General features: G+C 37.3%; 1 protein-coding gene across 3 annotated transcripts in view; it reads right to left on the bottom strand.

Moving 5' to 3' along the window:
• Positions 1 to 2017: 2017 nt before the first annotated feature.
• The window catches only part of NDUFS1 (NADH:ubiquinone oxidoreductase core subunit S1), a 31411-nt gene continuing 18527 nt past the window's right edge, over positions 2018 to 14901 (bottom strand). For all 3 annotated transcript variants that reach the window (XM_059168287.1, XM_059168288.1, XM_059168289.1), the window contains exons 15-19: positions 9819 to 9973; positions 7053 to 7228; positions 6352 to 6486; positions 6186 to 6258; positions 2018 to 4398 (exon numbers count right to left, since the gene is read on the bottom strand). In XM_059168287.1, the coding sequence (XP_059024270.1) occupies positions 4307 to 4398; positions 6186 to 6258; positions 6352 to 6486; positions 7053 to 7228; positions 9819 to 9973 (631 nt within the window). In that variant the 3' untranslated portion in view covers positions 2018 to 4306. The remainder of the gene's footprint in view (positions 4399 to 6185; positions 6259 to 6351; positions 6487 to 7052; positions 7229 to 9818; positions 9974 to 14901) is intronic.

Raw genomic sequence — 14901 nt, 5'->3', positions numbered from 1 at the left:
CTGTTGTGGGGCTCCATCCCAGGACCCTAGGACCATGACCCAAGCTGAAAGCAGACGCCTAACGAATGAGCCACCCATGCGCCCCGAGTATCTGGCTCTTGATCTCAGTTCAGGTCTTGATCTCAGGGTTATGAGTTCAAGCCTCATGTGGGGCTCCAACAGCACAGAGCCTACTTAACAAACAAAACAAACAATACAAACAAACTAGGTTTCTTTCTACAGTCCTTTCAGACCTCAAATTATATGCTTCTAAGGACATTAATTTTTTAAATTATTTTTATTAACATATAATGTATTACTTGCCCCAGGGGTACAGGTCTGTGAATCGTCAGGCTTACACACTTCACAGCACTCATCGTATCACATACCCTCCCCAACGTCCATTACCCCACCCCCCTCTCCCTACCACCCCCCATGCCTGGCAACCCTGTTTGTTTTGTGAGATTAAGAGTCTCTTATGGTTTGTCTCCCTCCTGATCCCATATTGTTTCATTTTTTCCTTCCCTAGCCCCCAATCCTTCCACTCTGCCTCTCAAATTCCTCGTATCAGGGAGATCATATAATTGTCTTTGTCTTTCTCTGATTGACTTATTTCGCTCAGGATAATACCCTCTAGTTCCATCCACATTGTTGCAAATGGCAAGATTTCATTTCTTTTGATGGCTGCATAGTATTCCATTGTGTATATATACCACATCTTCTTTATCCATTCATCTGTTGATGGACATCTAGGCTCTTTCCATAGTTTGGCTATTGTGGACATTGCTGCTATAAACACTTGGTTGTACATGCCCTGTGAAGGACATTAATGTTTTTCATCTTGTTAACTCTTTACATACCACATAAAAATTCAATACTGTAAACTAATCACTAGTCCTAAACCACACACTCACCACTTTTCAGTACCAACATATGCTTTCCAGTGTAGGTTATTTTCCAAATATTAAGATATCAAAGATTTTGAATGTCATAGGCAAATCAATCTTTAGAATTTTTCAGTAGTAAAATCTACAAACACTTCCAAGTAAAAGGTATTTGGTTTCAAGATCCTTATTCTCTTAGAATCTGGACCTGAGTTCTAGTCATAGTTTTCTCATTGTCTCTTGGGGCTAAATTAAACAAGCAAGCTAATTGAAGTACAATTCAATTACTAAGATATTTTAAAGTCTCCGTTATTAAAAAATTATTAGGGAGTTATCAGCTACCTTCTTCATTATTAAATGGTGGCCATATATACATACACAACTTTTTGTTCAAATAGATCTTTATCAGGTTATTTTCCTTAGAACCCAAGAGACTCAGTAAATCTTCCTACAACCAGTAAAAGTGCCATCAAAATAAGCACAGAATTCTGCTTAATAAATTTTCACAGCTTTGGTGGATGTACATATATATAGTAGCAGTGTTTTGTTGATTAGGTTGACCTTGAATAAGTTATTAACTCCTTGGAGCCTTAAGAAAGGAATGCATTTCATTTAGAAAATTAAAAGCTGGAGGTTTTATTAGGCATGACTTTCCCTCACAACCATAGTTTGAGTTTTTTTTACTTCATTCATTTAGAATGGGGACTTTTAATTTTAAGATCAAGAACTCCCTTGGGGGTACCTCCCTTGTTCAGTCAGTAGAGTGACTGCTGAGCTCTTCTGAGTTTGAGCCCCATGTTGGGTACAGAGCTTAGTTTAAAAAAACAGTAACAAAACTCCCATGGATGGTTCCCTGCAACCCCCTGAACGTTAGAAAAATTTTGAATACACATTTCCCTATAATGATGGTCTCGTTCCTGAGCACATTGAACACGTACTGTGTCAGGATGTAAGCTAAGAGTTTCATAGGTTTTCTGACCTAATCCTCGTAATAACAGTATGGGGTAGAGGTAAATACAATTATTCTATTTGAAGATTATCGAAGAAATAATCTTCACATTTTTCTTAGTAACCTTTCCAAAGTTCTGACCCGGCAAGAAGTGGTGTTTAAATAACTCAGCAACAAACAATAACAAATGACTGTATACTGGGTATTACTAAGAGGGCATCATACTTTTTATTAATGTATTTGTTATAATACAACTCATAATAAAATTGGGAAGCATTTTGTATAGAGCTTAGGTTTTAAAATCTTCTTGCACATCTACTCAATTTTCATAGCTGTCCGAGAGGTTTCTATTTGAGGCAACATGGGACAATCAAATATCTCTGATTAAACTCCCTTGCCTTTGTCTCTAACGCTGCGTGCAGCTTTAGGCAAATTACTTGGTATTTCTTAGGTCTCAATACCTATTGTTTGCAGGGTTTTTGTGAAAATTAGACATAATGTACTTAAAACTTTAGTGATACCTATTTAGGTCCGCGTTAAATGAGAGGGCATTTCCACATTGCCTTCTTCACCCAAAGGAACCTGGCCCTTGAGCTCTGTAACTTTCTCATTGTTTCATTACTTAGAATGAGAATTCTATCAGCCAGGTTATTCTCACCTTTATGTATTTTTCTTCTATTTGGGGGCTCTTCTTCAGAAAGCTTTTTTTCCCCCCTAGAAACCACCTTTAATGTTTATGTTCACAATAACCTTAATATTTAGTTTTATAGGATTAATAAGTGCTTCATTAGACTTTCATGTTTATTTTATGTAAAAACCAGCCAATTTTACTGAGCACTACTTAACCCAGACAAGGTATTCTTTATAGAACTATAAGTTCAACACACGTTGCTTAGATGGCAGCCCAAAGATTCTGAACCATCTTGGTCATATAATCACCTTTTCTCCATTTGAACACAATATTCCCTCACCAACAGGCCTATGAAGTCTACACACATTCACTGAAAATTACCATGTAGAATACAAAACTGGCAGCATATGGCCCCTTGAGGTCAGCTATGGTGCTAAGGGGTAAAGAAAGTAGAGGGGACAGAAAGTTTGTACTGAATTCAAAGAAAGAATTTGTACAATTTCAGGCAACTTAGAATTTTAAGTACTTTAAGCAAAATATACTTCATAATGTATCTCTAATGAAAAAATAAACAGTTTGGAGAAAATTTACAGGTGACAATCTGTACAATTTATCTTTTTGAAGATAAAGCATCAAAGACATACTACTATTTGAAAAATCTTATTGTATCAAGAATATCACATCCTATAATTGGGCTAAGTCTTTAGGGAAAGCAAGAATAAGAGTTATAGAACAAAAGGATTAGGATTCTGACCATAGCTTTTGAAAAACATTTAATATGGCTTTAAATTATCTCCTGATTAATTATAAGATTTTACCTCCATTTTGTTTTGACAACTGAAAATTATAAAAGCTGTTAGTTTTGTCTTCTATTACTGGAGTAATTTAGTGGACCTAAAAATTGCAGATGGTTAATATAATGAATATGGAATATCAACAAAGACCTACATTATATCCCTTAACTCCATCACTCCAGTGGTGCGGGTGTGATAATCTCTTATACAAAGAATTTCACATAAATCACCGTGACATATGAACAGATTCAAGAGAAAACATGAAGATGTACTATCCATTAACCTTCTCATTGCTAATTCTTAGAAATAACAACCCAAGATCTGTATTAATGGAGGGAATTATGTGTAGCAGGTAAGAACAATGAGCTTTGGAGTCAGAGAGAACCACACCAGAGTCCTTAACTATTTTTCTGTGACCTTGGGCAAGCTACCAAATATCCCCAGGCTTCAGTGTCTTCGTCTGTAAAATGAGATAGCGCTACCTCACAGAGTTGTAGCAAGGACACAACAAGATAATGCATGTACAACCAGAGTGCTCAGCACATAGAAAAAGCTGAATAATCATTACCTATCATTATGATTATTATTCGTTATAGCTGTCCAAGATACATATCTGATGTGTGATTATGTTACACATATCTTTTTCTATTTACCCAGCTTGACAGAATGCTCAAATCCCTCCTTGAGCACTAGAAGCCAGTGGGTTCTGATGGAAGCTCTTCTTCTTTCATCCATTTTTACAAACATAAATATCAATGAAAATAAACAAAAACTCTTATTTTAAGAATTTTCTTTTTATGTGTCACAAAGATTGCCAATACTTTTATGTGAAAGAGCATCTGTATACACTGTTTATTGAACAATTTAACGATGTTTACACACAATACATATATGTCTTGGAAACCTCAAAGTTCACTGATAACTGCAGCATCATTTTTCAAATAAGCAAGGTACAACCTTGAGTATTACACCATTCAGATTATTTTTTAAAGAGATAAACCTGTAGGAGATCACTCCAACATAACTGTCCATTAATTATCTGTAAGAAAATGGGGCTCCTGCAGAAGTTTCAGCATATGGATGGTTCCTCTACCGCCTGGGCACCCTCCGTGACAGCTTTGACACATTTGGCCATTGTCTGTGAGGCTCTGCTAATTGAGTCTGAAAGATATTAAGAAAATGTGCATTATTTAAAAAATATTTTATTTATTTATTTGACAGTGAGAGATCACAAGTAGGCAGAGAGGCGGGCAGAGAGAGAGGAAGGGAAGCAGGCTACCGGCTGAGCAGAAAGCCCGATGTGGGGCTTGATCCCAGGACCCTGAGATCATGACCTGAACCGAAGGTAGCGGCTTAACCCACTGAGCCACCCAGGTGCCCCGAAAATGTGCATTTTGATAGCACAATTTTTAAATAAGCACACAGTATAACTTTCTTGTTACACGTATTCAGGAACAACAAAAGACTGTAAAATTCTATGTCAACGGTATCTAATGTGAGAACAACAAATCTAGAAAACATGCTTCTATGCTAAATGGTTTTAGTAAGTACTCCTAGGAATGATTAAATAATTATATGCAGCTGTACAATATGCCAGTATATAACCATTACAATTATTATAGAGAAGTACTAAAGATAGGACAAATATGCACACTGATACAGTTACTGAAAGAAGGATTATAAAATAGTATGTGTACTATAATCCACTGAATCTAAGGGTGCCTGGGTGGCCCAGTCGGCTCAGGTCATGATCCCCAGGTCCTAGAATCTAGCCCCATGTTGGGCTCCCTGCTCAGTAGGGAGTCTGCTTCTCCCTCTGCTTCTGCCCTTTCTCCCCACTCCTATATGTGCGTGAATGCACTCTCTCACTCTCAAATAAAATCTTTAAAAAAATAACAACAAAAAAATAAAATCCACTGAATTCAGTGAATTTTATGGTGTGTAAATGGTATTCCTTTTTTTTAAAAAATAGAGAGAGAGAGAGATCACAAGTAGACAGAGAGGCAGACAGAGAGAAAAGGGGAAGCAGGCTCCCTGCTGAGGTCTTGATCCCAGGACCCTGAGATCATGACCTGAGCCGAAGGCAGAGGCTTTAACCCACTGAGCCACCCAGGCGACCCTGTAAATGGTATTTCAATGAAGCTGTCAACCCCTCCCCCCCCAATAAATAAATAATCATATCTTTTTAAAAAATATATACGTTATATTCCTATATGACAAAATGTTAAGAAAATAAAAGAAGTTATTTCTGGATAAGGGGATCATAGTAACTATTTTTTCCTTGTTGGGCTTAGGTATGTATTCTACAACAAACAAGTTTTATAATATAACTAAAAAAAAACCCCAAATAATCTTAGATTAATAAGCTTAAAAAATTTTTAAATATACCATCTGCTTTCAGATAGAATTTTAAAATCATCTGTCAACCAGCTCAGAACACAGATGTTATATATCAACTGTTATATCACATTATAGCAAATGCAAGATCTTCAGTAAACAAGTTTCAGTAAGTCCACATTCCTTAAAAGCATCCCTAACAATGTCCATCAGAAGCACTCTTTAACATACTTCACATTTAAATGTTTTGATGTTTCTACTGTAATTCTCAGAAAAACCTTCACAGCTGTCACTTAAAAAAAATTCTCCCTAAATTGCTATATGATGACTTTATACACAACAGTAAATTTTATACTAAAAATCTGCTGACATTTCAGAAAGAAAAGAAATTTAGAGTCAAATCAGAAAATATAAATTGCAAAATAAAATCTTTAAAAAAAAAAAAAAGAAAAGAAAATATAAATTACATTACTTCTGATGTTTCAAAGTCTTCAAAAATTAAATAGAAAATATCAAATATTCTCATAAGCAGGTTGGAATCATAATGCTAAATTAGGTGATCTTATTCTCTCCCTCCCTTATATCTGACGTCAACGCTAACACACACATACCTGTCATGTAGAAGTCTTTTATTGTTAGCTGAGGTGGAACAAGCGGATCAGCAAGAAGTTGCTGGTTCACTAGCTGCAAAAAAAGGATTATGAGGTCAATGATGTAACTGAAAACTAACATCAGAGAATATGCTAGTATGAAAACTGAACACAGGCAAATTTTTACCTTGGAGAGCTCATTTGCTTGTTGGAAATAATTGGCTCCTTCGACATCATCATATCGGACAAGATTAGGAGAGACTTCTTCCAGTCTGTTCCTTACTTGATCCAGAGTATCATATGGAAGAGTCATACCTGCAATCTATAAATATGAGGTCCTCAGAATCGACATAAAGCTTTAGTACTTGAAAAAATTCAAATCATACGTAAGTGCTACTACCCTGAAATAATGTGCTACTGTAAGTTCTATTGGTACCCATCTGCATGTACATTAAGTGATTAAGTGGAAAACACAACTGTCAAAAATTCTAATTCATAAGGAACTGTCAGTACATTAGTAATTTCTCTTCAGAAATTAGATTTAGTATGAAATAAATGAATAAAGAGATAATGCTATGCTAAATCTGAATGTTTTTGCTAACCCAATATTGATCATATACAAAGTTTACAGAAAACTATATATTATTTTAAATCTCGTGCTTTTTTTTTAATAATAAAAGAGTTAAAATAAGTGTTTTTAGGAAAAATACAAGTCAAAAATAAAACCACCAATATCTAACACCTATTTTCTGAATACATTTGTCTTAAAGAGGTTACTCAAATTACCTCTGCACATTAGAAGTATGTGCATCTTCCCTGACTCTGAAAATCATTTCGACAAGCTAACAAGGCAAACATCCCATTAGCAGCATCACTTAGAACAAATACCTCAGAGAGGGCTCTTAGAATTTTCCAGTCTTCTCTTGCCAAGCCAGGAGGTGTCACTGCTACTTTAGTCTGCTGGGCTCGGCCCTCAGTATTGACATAAGTAGCTGACTTCTCTGTGTAAGCAGCGCCTGGGAGAATAACATCAGCTATTGGAGCGCCGACGTCACCATGATGTCCTGAGAAAAGATGGAAAATGGCAAACTATATTTTAGCGAAAAAGTGATTAGGTTTCATACATGAACATCGGATATCCTTTTTATTTATTTTTTTTTTTTTTAAAGATTTTATTTATTTATTTGACAGAGAGAAATCACAAGTAGATGGAGAGGCAGGCAGAGAGAGAGAGAGGGAAGCAGGTTCCCTGCTGAGCAGAGAGCCCGATGCGGGATTCGATCCCAGGACTCTGAGATCATGACCTGAGCCGAAGGCAGCGGCTTAACCCACTGAGCCACCCAGGCGCCCCCGGATATCCTTTTTAAATCCCATTAAGAATACAAAAGTGTTGGGGTGGCTCAGGCGTCAAGTGTCTTCCTTTGGCTCAGGTCATGATCCCGGGGTCTTGGGATGGAGCCCTGCGTCAGGCTCCCTGCTCTGCAGAGCAGGGAGCCTGCTTCTCCCTCTCCCACTCCCCTTGCCCATGTTCCCTCCCTCTCTGTCAAAAAAAAAAAAAAAAAAAAAAAGACTTACAAAAGTGTTTACAAAATTGTAACATATAGAACATAAAAAAAAAATTTTGTAATAAAAAGCCCATCGTACCCACAATTTTACTCCCTTCCCAAAGAAAATTACTGATAAGCATTTGCTATCTTCACAGAATTTTTTTTTTTTTTTAAGAGAGAGAGACACAGTGGTAGAAGGAACACAAGCAGGTGAAGTGGGAAAGGGAGTAGCAAAGGGAGTAGCAGGCTCCCCGCTGAGCAGGGAGCCGGATGCAGGGCTTGGGCTCCATCCCAGGACCCTGGGATCATGACCTAAGCTGAAGGCAGAATCTTAATGACTGAGCCACCCAGATGCCCCCCAGATTATCTTTTGTAAATACAGAAATATGTATAATATCATACAAACATGTATCATGGGCAACTAGGTATATTATTTCTCTTGCTGATTACAAAGTGGAAATGCTCAGATGTATGTTAGAGAAATTCAGTAAAAGAGACTGAAATGGTGGAGGAACAAAAAATGTGAAACAGGAATGACAGTGGTAATCCCGAAAAAAACATAAATAGGATATTATAGAAAACAGTATAATGAAAGGTGGATAGTATAATGAAAATTTTAATAGTTTAACAAAACTGTTAGAAGGAAAAGAAAACCTTGAGTTGGATGAAAGAAAGAGCATATATGAAGTCTAATCTCATTTGTATACATTTTCATATATAACAGAAAAATATATGAAGCATACATTTCCAAAACCATCATCAATGATTATTTCTGGAGAGGACTAGGAACCGGATGCAAATTATGCATTTTGCTTTAACTTTATCACACAAAAAGGTACAAAATATTATATAATGCTCTTTATGTGCCACAGCAATAAAAAGCCTATTACAAATTTATGGTGTTTGTATAAAATGAAGTGGAGAGTTATGTAATACTTTTCTCTGTAAAATATCCAGGAATATTCTGGACTCCATTTATTCTAAGGAAATTTGATTATATTTACAATGAGTGAGAGTTCAAGAAAAGGAGTCAAACACAAAACACCTGGAGAAGTACTATCAAATATATTTTTCTTCTTTTTTTCTTTTTTTTTTTTTTTTCAAGATTTTATTTATTTATTTGACAGAGAGAAATTACAAGTAAGCAGAGAGGCAGGCAGAGAGAGGAGGAAGCAGGCTCCCTGCTGAGCGGAGAGCCCGATGCGGGACTCGATCCCAGGACCCTGAGATCATGACCTGAGCCGAAGGCAGCGGCCCAACCCACTGAGCCACCCAGGCGCCCTCTTCTTTTTTTCTTTAAAAGATTTTTTATTTATTTGACAGACAGAGATCACAAGTAGGCAGAGAGGCAGGCAGGGAGAGAGGGAGAAGCAGGCTCCCTGCTAAGCAGAGAGCCTGACGCAAGGCTCGATCCCAGGACCCTGGGATCAGGACCTGACCCAAAGGCAGAAACTTTAACCCACTGAGCCACCCAGGTACCCTGCATTCATTATTTTATTTTATTTAATTAATTAATTTATTTTTAAAAGATTTTATTTATTTATTTGACAGAGAGAAATCACAAGTAGATGAAGAGGCAGGCAGAGAGAGAGAGAGGGAAGCAGGCTCCCTGCTGAGCAGAGAGCCCGATGCGGGACTCGATCCCAGGACTCTGAGATCATGACCCGAGCCGAAGGCAGCGGCTTAACCCACTGAGCCACCCAGGCGCCCTGCATTCATTATTTTAAAACTTTCTACCATTTATGTAAAAGTGCTTTCCTCTGATTATATAATAATGCCAAATAGTCTTTGAAAAGTTGAATGTGTGTGTGTGTGTGTGTGTGTGTGTGTAGCTCCTGAATGGAAAATATTCATTTGACTAAATGTATTGCCATACAGTTTCTAATCTACACAATGTAGGATTCTTTGCTGTGTGTGTGTGTGTGTGTGTGTGTGTGTAACTCCTGATCTACACAATGTAGGATTCTTTGCTGTGTGTGTGTGTGTGTGTGTGTGTGTATAACTCCTGAATGGAAAATATTCATTTGACTAAATGTATTACCATACAGTTTCTAATCTACACAATGTAGGATTCTTTTCTGTTTCTAGTGTCACAGATGCTACTTACCTTGATAAATAATGAAACAATCCTTTGGCAAATCCTGTCGAGTGATACAACCTCCATCTGCTCCCAGGAGAAACAGCACTTTGGGAGGGTTCTTGCGAATTGCTTCCACCCCAGGTTTATAGCCAAGGTCCAAAGCAGCTACTTGGCTTGCAATCCTGTAAAACAATTACGGATTTTTAGCACACCTGCAGTGTTATCGTTATAAAAAAATTAAATGTGACCCTTGAAATGATACTTAATCCCTTTTCTATTCAGTGCTGACAAAGACCTTACCTCATCTTCTTAACCCATTTTAAAATAGATGTCAAAACCAAAAATAGCAGTATTTGAGTTTTAAGGGTGGGAAACAAAGAAAGAAGATGTGCAGAACACGGTCTTCATGAAATATTTACTTATTTGTTATTTATTATTTGGGGGGGAGGAGCAAAGGGACAGGGTGAGAGAGAATCCTAAGCAGGCTGCATGCCCAGCATAGAGCCTGACGCAGGGCTCAATCTCATGACCATGACATTATGACCTGAGCCAAAATCAAGAGTCAGATGCTTAACCAACTAAGCCACTCAGACACTTCACTTCATAAGATAATGGTTAATGGAGTAATTCTGGAAACTTTATGCCAATTGAAATTGTCCTAAATTGATTCTTACAGCAAGATATAAAATATAAGGCAAAAACAGTTATTAGAGCAAAGTCATATGATTTTGAAAACCAAAAGGGAGAAATTAAAACGCTGGTCATAAAACTGTAATTTGAAGAAAAGAGTAAAATTAGTACATACGTGTTCTATGAGCATATATTACTCTTCTAAGTAGAAAATAATCCTTTAAAATGAGGTCTGGAGGCATCTAGTGCCTTAGTCAGTTAAGCGTCTCCCTTTGACTCAGGTCATGATCCTGGTGTTCTGGAATTGAGCCCTGCATCAGGCTCCCTGCTCAGTGGGGGTCTGCTTCTCACTCTGCCCTTCAGCCCACTCATGCTCGCTATCTCTCTCTCTCTCTCTATCTCAAATAAATAAGTAAAATCTTAAGAAAAATAAAAATAAGGGGTGCCTGGGTGGCTCAGTGGGTTAAAGCCTCTGCCTTCGGCTCAGGTTATGATCTCAGGGTCCCGGGATCAAGCCCTGCATCAGGCTCTCTGCTCAGCAGGGAGCCTGCTTCCCTTCCTCTCTCTCTCTGCCTGCCTCTCTGCCTACATGTGATTTCGGTCTGTCAAATAAATAAATAAAATCTTAAAAAAAAATTTAAAAAGGAGTCTGGAATAACTATACTCTTAACTGGGAGTCTGGTGCAGTTTGCTATTGCTAACTTTCTAGAAATAGCCATTCTGAGGACCTACTGTATATAAAGCAAGTTGGTGTTTTACCTATTTGTTAGGAGAAAAGAGCAGGTCAAACCAACTCCTACTAGATGCTGTTACTCTGTCAAACTCTGGATAACATCAAAAGCATAAAATGCTTTTTTAAAAAAAGTAACAACATAGATTTATATAAAGAAAACTGCAAAACAACTTTGAAAGAAATTAAAGAACTTACTAAATGGAAAGACATCCCAAGTTCACGGATGAGAGGACTTAATACTGTTACGATGGCAATACTCCCCAACTGAGCTTACAAATTCAGTATGATCCCATCAAAAATCACAGATGAATAGTTTACAGAAATGGACAAGCTGATCCTAGAATTCATATGGAATGCGAAGAACCCAGAATAGCCAAACCTATCATTTAACAGTGAACAAAACTGGAGGACTCATACTTCCCAATTTCAAAACAAATCCCTCTGCCCCAGTGGTTTTTTTCCCTTAATTTCCCTCAGTTTAAGTCTTGACATGTCTCTCTCAAAGATCTGTGCAGAGACTCACATTAACTTATAAAACAGTCCACCTCATCCTAGAAAACAAATTGAGTATGCTTAAGTCTGCCTTTACAATAAAAGGTATGTCCTGGGGCATCTGGATGGCTCAGTTCATTGAGTGTTGACTCTTGGTTTCATCTCAGGTCATGATCTCAGGTTTGTGGGATCGAGCCCCAGGTCAGGCTATGCTCTCAGCGCGGAGTCTGCTTATCGCTCTCCCTCTGCTTCTCCCCCTGCTCACACACCCTCTCTCTCTCTCTCAAGTAAATGAATAAATAAAATCTTTAAAAAAAGGGGCACCTGGGTGGCTCAGTGGGTTAAAGCCTCTGCCTTCAGCTCAGGTGATGGTCCCAGTATTCTGGGATCGAGCCCCCAAGCGGGTTCTCTGCTCACTGGGAAGCCTGCTTCCCACCCCCCAGCCAGCCTCTCTGCCTACTTGTGATCTCTGTCAAATAAATAAATAAAACCTTTAAAAAAAAAAAAAGTCCTAATAAACTAACATGAACTTTCATAAAAAAGAAATCTTGTAAGAATGAAATGGCAAACAAGGCTAATAAACTAAAAATTGTAACAATGTCATGCTCTCCAGAAAGAAAACTCACAAAATGATGGAACATAGCTTAAGAAATTTTCACTAAACCCAGAAAAAAAAGATATGAGAAAAATTATGAGAGAAGAGCCAAAAGTCTGAAGGCCTATCAACACATAACAAAACAAGTTTCTGCATGAGAGCAAAGAACTAAGTAAAAGTAAAGCAATAACCTTTTCTGAGCTTAAAAGAAAAAAAAAAAAAAATCAAAACATTTCAATTTGATAATGGAGAGTATCTATGATATTCCCAGGTAAAAGTAATGACATCTGAGTGTCACCTACTTAAAATCTGACAGAATTTTAAATTTTAACACCAAAAATAAGAACCCAAAGGGTGAGCAGGCTGACACTGACACATATACAAAGTCAGGTCATCCTCAGTGACAGAACTGAGAATACATTAGATCCTCTCTAAAATAGCGAATGAAAATGGGGCACTTGGGTAGCTTAGTCGTCAAGTGTCTGCCTTCAGCTCAGGTCACAGATGCGAAAGTGAACTAAAAATACATAAAAATTGTGGCTAGAAAGAATCCAGAGGCGATCAATGCAAATAAACTCTACCTAAAAACTATAAAGTTTTAAAAAATGTTTTACATAACGATCTATAAGGCCAAGTTAAACCAATCAAAGAGAAACCTAACACCAAAACTGAAATTAATGTTTAAGAATTTATTCAAGGGCACCTGGGTGGCTCAGTGGTTAAGTGTCTGCCTTTGACTCAGGTCATGACCCCAGGGTTCTGGGACCAAGTCCTGCATTAGGCTTCCTGCTCAGTGGGGAGTTTGCCTCTTCCTGTGCCCCTGCCCCCACTTGTGCTCTTTCTCTCTCAAATAAATAAAATCTTAAAAAAAAAAAATGTATTCGGGGTACCTGGGTGGCTCAATTGTTAAGCGTCCGCCTTTGGCTCAGGACGGAGCCCCCATCAGGCTCCCTGCTCAGCAGGAGGCCTGCTTCTCCCTCTCCCACTCCGGTTTGTGTTCCCTCTCTCACTGTCTCTGTCAAATAAATAAATAAAATCTTTTAAAAAAAAGTATTCAAATACTTGTAAATTTAAAAAATTTGCCTATCACATTTAAAAGTACTTAGCCTCAATCCTTAAATCTGAAAAATAATACTTTTTAAAAAAGATTTTATTTATTTGAGAGAGAGAGGTGGGGAAAGAGGCAGAGGGAGAGGGAGAAACAGACTTTCTACTGAGCAGGGAGCCTAATGAGGGGCTTGATCCCAGGACCCTGGGATCATAACCTGAGCTGAAAGCAGACGCTTAAATGACTGTGCTACCCAGGCACCTCCATAAAAATAATTCTAAAGGTAGAAAGGATTACCGGAAATGGGAAAACTTATTTACTAAGGTAAAACTGTTACAACATTTCTTTTTTTCTTTTTTTTTAAAGATTTTACTTGTCATGGGGTTATGAGCATTGGGGAGGGTATATGCTATGGTGAGTGCTGTGAAGTGTGCAAGCCTGACGATTCACAGATCTGTACCTCTGGGGCTAATAATACATTCTGTTAATAAAAAATAGAAAATTAAAAAAAAAACTTTTTAAAGATTTTATTTGTTAGAGAGATAGAGAAAGAGAAACAAGCAGGGAGCAGCAGGCAGAGGGAGAAACGGGCTCCCCACGAAGCAGGGAGTCCAATGGAGGCCTCAGTCCCAGGACCCGAGGATCATGACCTAAGCCGAAGGCAGATGCTTAACAGACTGAGCCACCCAAGCATCCCTGTTCCATTTCTAAAACAAGTTGGAAATATGCACGGAGAGCTTCAGAAAATGTTTATCCTGTTTACCTTAAGAGCTCTACTTTTAAAAAGCCACTGTAAGAAAATAATCTAAAGTTCATTAAGTATTTGTGTATCATTGCATTACTTATACTTTATAGACTAGTATCAATTTACATGTTAACAAGAATGAAATGACTAAAAAGCTGTACATATTCATGATACTAAATTGCCATTGAAGTTTATATTTATATGAAATTTCTAATTACAAGAAGAAATTTTATCTGGTAATGAAAATTGATAAAAACAGGATAGAAAACTGTTTACATAGTATGATTTCAACTATATAAGAGTATTTACAGAGGAAAAAAAGAACCAGAAGGAAGTAGCAACAGTAATTATCTGTAATTTGTAGAAGAATTTCCATTTCCATATTTTCTTCTCTTTCCAACTTCCTAAAATGAATGTGTGTGTGTATATATATACATATACATATATATATATATATATGTATATATATATATTTTAAAGAGAAGTATACACAGGGGTTGGTGGGAAGGGCAGAAGGAGGGGGAGAAAGAGCTCAAGCAGGCTCCACACCCAGCATGTAGCACAAGTGGGGTTCAATCTCATGACCCCTAAGATCACTGACCTGAGCCAAAATCAAGAGTCAGACAATTAACCAAGTGAGCCACCCAGATGCTCCAATTTTATTATTAATATGGTCAGAAAAAAACTTTCCTTACATTGAATTCTCATGTTAGCTTATATTTTTATCATTCAGTCAGAGGCCTTCTTGCAATTTTTGAACCAAGTGTACCTTAATACAATACAATACAATATAGATTTTCAAGATTTTCTCAGCACTATCCCAAGTATTTTATTTTATTTTTTTAAAGATTTTATTTATTTATTTGA

This window comes from Mustela lutreola, chromosome 3, assembly GCF_030435805.1.
Source record: "Mustela lutreola isolate mMusLut2 chromosome 3, mMusLut2.pri, whole genome shotgun sequence".
Classification (NCBI taxonomy): Eukaryota; Metazoa; Chordata; class Mammalia; order Carnivora; family Mustelidae; genus Mustela; species Mustela lutreola.
This window is presented reverse-complemented; position numbering and strand designations above follow the sequence as displayed.